Consider the following 6736-nt stretch of genomic DNA (forward strand, 5'->3'; position numbering starts at 1 on the left):
TGCTCTTTTTCGATTTCCAACTGTCGAGGGATCTTTAACGTGTACAGCCTGTAGCACATAATAAATAAAGAGATGACAATCAAATACCAATCATATATTATATAATTTATCATCATTATTAATCTATAATATTAAGAAAAAAAATAAATTAAAAAAGAAGTTCTAATTTACAAGTGATCCAGTTAAAAAAAACGTGCTCATGTACAGATAAAGTTAACGTATCGAACTACTCCGAGAGCCGCTGTGACGTCTTGTGATTCAGATACGACCGGTGGAATTGTTGCTGATGTAGTAGGAGGCGTAGTTGGTGATGCAGTAAGTGGTGTAGTTGATGAGAAAGTTGGCGGCGTAGTCCTTGAAATTGTTGGTGATGCAGTAAGTGGTGTAGTTGAGGATGCAATAGTTTGTGTAGTTGGTGATGTAGTAGGTGGCGTAGTAGGTGATGCAATAGGTTGTGTAATTGGTGATATAGTAGGTGGCGTAGTTGGTGATGCAATAGGTTGTGTAGTTGGTGATATAGTAGGTGGCGTAGTTTGTGAGATAGTAGGTGGCGTGGTTGGTGATGCAGTAGGTGGCGTCGTTGGTGAGATAGTAGGTGACGTAGTTGGTGATGTAGTAGGTGGCGTGGTTGTCGAAATAGTTGGGGACGTAGTGGCGCTTGTTGCTGCACTAACCACTTGGGCACTACAGGTAGCACAACAGGAAAACGTTCGCTTGTCTGAACTGTAAGATGCACAGTTTGCTCTTTCACATGTTTCAATAGGATCATCGCCTTGTGGACAATTTTCTAAAAATGGAAAATAAATTTCTAAAATCGGATAACAAATCCCTTCATGAGGGCAAGTAAACTGCACACAAGTGTTGGTACGACAGTAAATCTGGTTGAGAGGATTGAATGTGATGCTACAACAAATATTAACATTACAGACCAATTCTTTAAAAATTAGGTATTATTATGATGTATGTTTGAGGAGTCGATGTCAACCGGATCGGATAAATATCTTTAGCTGTTATCCATACTTTTTGGACAAGTCACGATTTTCAAGGTGAGATATTCACCACATAATAAATCTACATATTTTATAAATGTTTATAGAAAAATATGGTAATTACCTAAAACAGCTGGAGCCAGACTTGAAGCCACACATTTTCCCTGTAGGCACCACTAAAAAATAAAAACTATCTGTGTTAGTCTAGATCTAATACCTATAGTTGTCATAAACTGTCTATCCGATGAAGTGAAACAAAAGGAAGACATTATATTCTTTGGAATATCTCGATGATTTCCGATATTTAGTTAGGTATATGTCAGACTTTGAAACTAGAACAATGTTACCTTTCCGTTTCCACATGTAGTGAAATCCATTATTCTGACGTCAAAACAGGAACTGGCACCAGGTGCTTGGCATTGGAAATTCCAACACATATTATCGAATCCTGACCCATACTTGAAACCAGTCTAAAAAATTACATCACCACAAAATTAATATGAGTGAAATCCACTTGGTATCTGGTTTCAATAGTTTTGCTGCTTAGATTTGCTAATGAGCTATTTAAAAAAGGTGAAAAAGGCGTTAATTATTATAAGATCTAAGAGGAAGGAACTTAGGTTCACAGGAATCCTTACTATAAACTGTAATTATATAACACTTACTCTGCAAAACCTCGAGCCACTGGTTCTCGTGTACTCGCATTGTTTATCAGCTTTATAAATTTGTCCTAAATGTTTTTCAGTGTATGACGTATAACCAGCATCCTCTATTGTTTTTGTACAACTTCCACTAGAAAAGAAATAACACAAAAATACCAATACACATCGAAATTGTTTCACAAAAGTACATTTCATTGCGATCGTGTATTTCTGATTGTCCACTATACCTGTATATTTATTTTGGATGTTAGATACATCAATTGTAATCACCATCTAGATATGCATTCATTTAGATTGTAATAGGTCTTGATAGTAACTTACCTGGCTGATGAAATATAATCTTTAAAAGCTTGAACTGAACATGATGAGAAGTAGTAGGGGTTGGTATCAGACTGAGTCTGTGGGTAAACTACCGATGGTGCCATGATATGATTATCATTACATTGACTGGAATCGTGTTCAGAATTTAAACTGGAATATCACAAAAAAAACAGATCTTACCACAATGTCTATTCGTCAGCGAATCTTGCTGACGTTTATTTCAATTTTTTTCTTCGTGGCTTTTTAGTTTTAATACTGAGTCGATGTTCATTACCATTTGCAGGTTAATATGAAATAATAGACAAAATATAATTTCGGTACTAAATATTTATATAAAGACTCAGGCCACGGTTACCAGAAGAAAGTAAGAAAATTACTTACTTGTGACCAAGTTCATGAGCAACAATCAATCCAGAGAGACCTGTTATCTTGTTTTCACTTACGGAGACTTGTAAATCCTTACTACACAATCCTCCAATATACGCCACACCTGAAATTTAGATGCTTCCGTTCAACGTTACGGAATTACAATCTGTGTGAACAAATTTCAAAGGAAATATTCCCATTATTTTTACAAAAGGTTTGGCAATAAATGAATAAAGGACTAAAATACATATTAAACAGTGTATCTTGTCTAGAAATCACATAAATGTAATCAGACTTGAGACCTTTATTTGCCCTGTGTTTTTTTGGCAAGCCAACTTCATTATCACTCAAATTTAAAAAACTGTTTTATGTGGAAAACTGAATTCTTTATGTCATGTGACAAATTCATTAATATTCGTAAACAATTTTTTGAATCATTAATAAAACAAATGATAAATTCAGTATTCTAAATTTCATAATATGTTTACAGTAACCCCCTCTATTAACCAGGAAAATAAGGAATATTTTGGTCCGTATGTTATCCTATCCAAATTTTTCATAAGCATTTTTTTTTTGCTTCGGCTGAAAATTGGTATGAAATATGGATTAAGGATGGCCAATTTGGGGGACTGTTCTGTTAGTAAATTATCGATCGTGACCATATAATTAGCGTTTTACCAAGTTTTGAATTTTCATCTGATTTGATAATCGATAGAAATAAAAAAAAACATTTACCTATAACTCCCGAGCTCCCTTGATTAACCATATCATATCTATAAATAAAGATAGCTTACCAGGCAAGGTAATTTACGCCCAGTGGCAGCTTTGATTTTAAACAAAAATAACAAAACAAAATATTTTTCGATTCTTTTGATTTTTTTTTTTTTTGTTGATAACAAACACTAACATCAAGTTTCTTCAAAATCCATCAACAATTGTACCTTCTTCAATATATAAGGTCCAAAAATTGAACGCGTTTTCAAGAGCACAGGCAATAACTCATTCTAAATATTTTTCGATTTTTCTGATTTTCAATAGGGTTCATCCTTGGGTGATTACAAACACTCACACTAAGTTTCGTCAAAATCTGTCAATAATTCGACCTTCTAGAGCGTTTACGAGCTAAAACTTGAATGCATTTTCAAGAACAAGGGCAATAAATCATACTTAATATTTTTTTTGATTTTTCTGATTTGCATCATCCTTGGGTGATTACAAACAACCATGCCAAGTTTCGTCGAAATCAGTGTGTTTACGAGCAATTATGGACGGACCGACGGACGTACGGACGGACGGACATGGGTGACGACAATATACGCCCATGTGGGCATATAAAAAGGTATTGACCATATCATATCTATAATTTAGAAATATTTGCTATTTCATATCTATTGATAAAATAAAATATTAATCATGCCTGCATCATGAAAACTATTAGCAATATCTACAAATAAAAAAAATGTAAACCTTATCATGTCTATAAATAAAATATATTAATCATACTCGTATCATTAAAACTTACCCAGTAAAGCCCATCCAATGATCAACTTGAGGAACACCTTGTGTATTCTTGAAATAATTTCTATAACTCTGAATAATGGGCGACAACTCTACGGCGCCATTTTGAACAACATCTTCACTGTATGGTGCCTTGCTACTTGTCTGTATGAAAATAATACATACGGATATATAATACAATAACAAAATGATAATTATGATGATGATGATGAAAAAATATCTTTAATTAGAGCTCCTTAGTACAAAACAAAATATTACTCATATGAACATAATTTGAAATCTTTGATCACCACATGAATTCAATACTTACATCTGGTACATAAATTGAAACAAAACGAACTATAATATTGAACGAATTGTCCACTTTATTAACTGACTCGTAGTACCGATTCATCTGTAATAAAAATAAAAGCTTGACTTTTGTTAACGATTGATTAAACAAAATAATTATAAATTAACTTCATGACACAAGATGTTGTGTATACAGATCTAATCAACCAAAAAAGCATGATAAATGTCCAATAAGAAGTTTGACTTCAAAATATTCTTTGGTCATTGTTACAAAACTCAGATTTTGGAATATTGTGACTTTTATCAATATTACTCACAGTTTGTTCAATAAATGTATAGTAGACTAACATGTCTGATTTTGCTTGACGAGATGTACCCGCTTCCTTTAAAAAGCTGAAAATTGAAAAAGACATAAATTTTATTATGTAGCTTGATATCGATCACATCCAAATTTGTAAACTAATTTACTAAACTATTTTAACACAAAACTTTTATGCCATTTCATACCAATAAGTACCTCTCTGCGAATGTGTCCGCCAATTTATGACTTACCTTTGATAATCAGAATAATCTGTGAGTACAAATATTTCGACAATATGGTCAGTTCCAAGCTGGTCGACATTTACTTCTCGGATTCTATTGTCCACTTCTAAAGCTTCGGGAACTACACAAATTAATAAAACGGGTTGTTTCATTTTATTTCAGACTGATTTTAATATTTTGAAGGAGCTATTTCATACAGACGAAGGTGTTACCGATCAATATTAAAATCCTTAGCAACAATTATTCATATTTATGAATATGTAGAAGATCGGAAAATTCGGGCTTGCAGAAGTTAGCTATTCCCTCCCAACATGTCAAGAACTAGAAATAAGAGACTTCTCTGGTACAAGATCCTTTAATAGAAGTCATGAAGTTCTGCATTATAACTAATTTTAGTAACTTTGGATCATTTCATCGTCATGGTTCTTCAAATTTGGGAAACCTACGCCCACAGAACTACAAATTGCAAGTACGTTTTTCATTTTAAAATGTATTTCGATGTAATGTTTCGGCTATTAACAAATAACCACAGTTCACAATCACCTTTTCCCTGATATAACTTACCTAATTTTTCATTTGGATGCTGTAATGTGGGAAATTGGCTTTGAATAAATTGGGCTTGTATTTTGGTAATTGCATCATTTCCAAAGTTAATAGGAAAATCAATAGTGGAGACAATGTGTAAAACATTTCGACGGGATCTGCTTTTCTTTGATCCCGGTGTTACTTTCCTTAGTTTATTTTCGTGAAGAAATGTACCGGCCTGAAAGCAATATTGTATAGATATCAATATTATATGTTTATTGTTGAAACTGGTCTCATTTTGTACAGTGAGGTACATATCACTCTGTTCAGAACCACATAGTTAAAAATTCAACGAAAAGAAATGTAAATGCTGCTTACCACGTGGAAATCGCCATTGGTGGATCTTCTAACCATAAAGTCTCCCGAATTACTTGGATCTTCGTAAACATTGGTCTCCTACAACATAGTCACAGATTGAAAATATTTTATAACTTGTATAAAATCTTTACCATTTTAGAAAATAAAAGCTGCAGCCAAGAAGGTATCTCTATGTTAAACGATCTTAAAATTGTTTTTAATGTACATTTTTAACGAAACGAGCTAGGTTTAGAACTCAAGGTTATAATTTGCAATTAAATTCTACTTAAGAATATATTTGCACCAAATTCATTGTGGTTATCACTCACCTTTGCTGGTGTAACTTTGGTTTCAGTTAAACAACCTTCCACCAAATCTAGAAGCCGTAAATTTTGCCGTAAACTTTTTCTCAGGCGCAGTGTTGTGTTTAAGGCATCAAGATTGAAGTGTAGGAAATCGGGAAACTCTTCATCTATAGATCTTTTGAATCTAGACAATTCGGCATGACTGGAGTGAACCAATTCAAATTGAATGGGGTCTGAAATTAAAAAAAAAAAAGGTGTTACTTCGAACTTTTCTACTCCATATTAAGCTAATGAGGACGGAAATAGTCGCGTATTTTGGCAGCATAAGCTTTCCAGAATCGAGGGACATGCAAATTCTGTTACATACTGGACATGGGTAATTGTCACAGGGTGTCCCAAACATCAGCTATTTGTCTTGGGGCTGAAATACGCTTGCCAAGTAATATTGATATTAAAATAACACCAACATAGAATAATAAACATAATACCTCCATTAGCATGATAATCTGGATTGAAAAAAGGAATTGCAGATACATTTATCAAAAACAATAAAGCCGGAACGATAACCCTTGCTAGAAACATATTGTACGATTGAATATTAACTCATCCAATATTCATCAAATTCTAGACTGAAAAAATCCGACGTCAAGAATGTGTTGAATCCTTTTTGGTCAATCAATATCATTTTATATATGAAGTCAATATCTCGATTCTGGTTCACTAATTACGATTAGACGATTTATGATCAGATTTGTTGCCGCCTGGGGCATTAGCGATGCTGTGATAATATATTTTGAGATAATACATGTAGGTCGTGGGCAAACACAAGAATATATACATGCCTGTATGTGGATAGGAC

At 33.5% G+C, this 6736-nt stretch overlaps 1 protein-coding gene across 1 annotated transcript; it reads right to left on the bottom strand.

Annotated features, from left to right (window-relative positions):
• Positions 1-82: 82 nt before the first annotated feature.
• LOTGIDRAFT_236984 (hypothetical protein) lies at positions 83-6519 on the bottom strand. The gene is made up of 15 exons (XM_009068611.1): positions 6366-6519; positions 5902-6110; positions 5594-5671; positions 5255-5453; positions 4700-4811; positions 4465-4540; positions 4167-4250; positions 3861-4000; positions 3074-3111; positions 2354-2462; positions 1973-2122; positions 1655-1781; positions 1337-1459; positions 1114-1165; positions 83-787 (listed from the first exon to the last, which is right to left on the bottom strand). Exons 1-15 carry the CDS (start codon positions 6457-6459, stop codon positions 198-200), a joined length of 2181 nt encoding a protein of 726 aa, XP_009066859.1. The 5' UTR covers positions 6460-6519; the 3' UTR covers positions 83-197.
• Between the last annotated feature and the right edge of the window lie 217 nt (positions 6520-6736).

Source organism: Lottia gigantea (genome assembly GCF_000327385.1).
Source record: "Lottia gigantea unplaced genomic scaffold LOTGIsca_91, whole genome shotgun sequence".
Lineage (NCBI taxonomy): Eukaryota > Metazoa > Mollusca > Gastropoda > Lottiidae > Lottia > Lottia gigantea.

What these genes read in the sequence shown, in the direction of transcription:
- LOTGIDRAFT_236984 (XM_009068611.1), bottom strand. Translation starts at nt 6,459, where the DNA reads ATGTTTCTAGCAAGGGTTATCGTTCCGGCTTTATTGTTTTTGATAAAT. An exon ending in GTGGCTCGAGGTTTTGCAGA is followed by an intron (nt 1,460 to 1,654) that starts GTAAGTGTTATA and finishes GTAATTTTTTAG; the next exon opens with ACTGGTTTCAAGTATGGGTC. An exon ending in TCTGGCTCCAGCTGTTTTAG is followed by an intron (nt 788 to 1,113) that starts GTAATTACCATA and finishes TTCCATTTTTAG; the next exon opens with AAAATTGTCCACAAGGCGAT.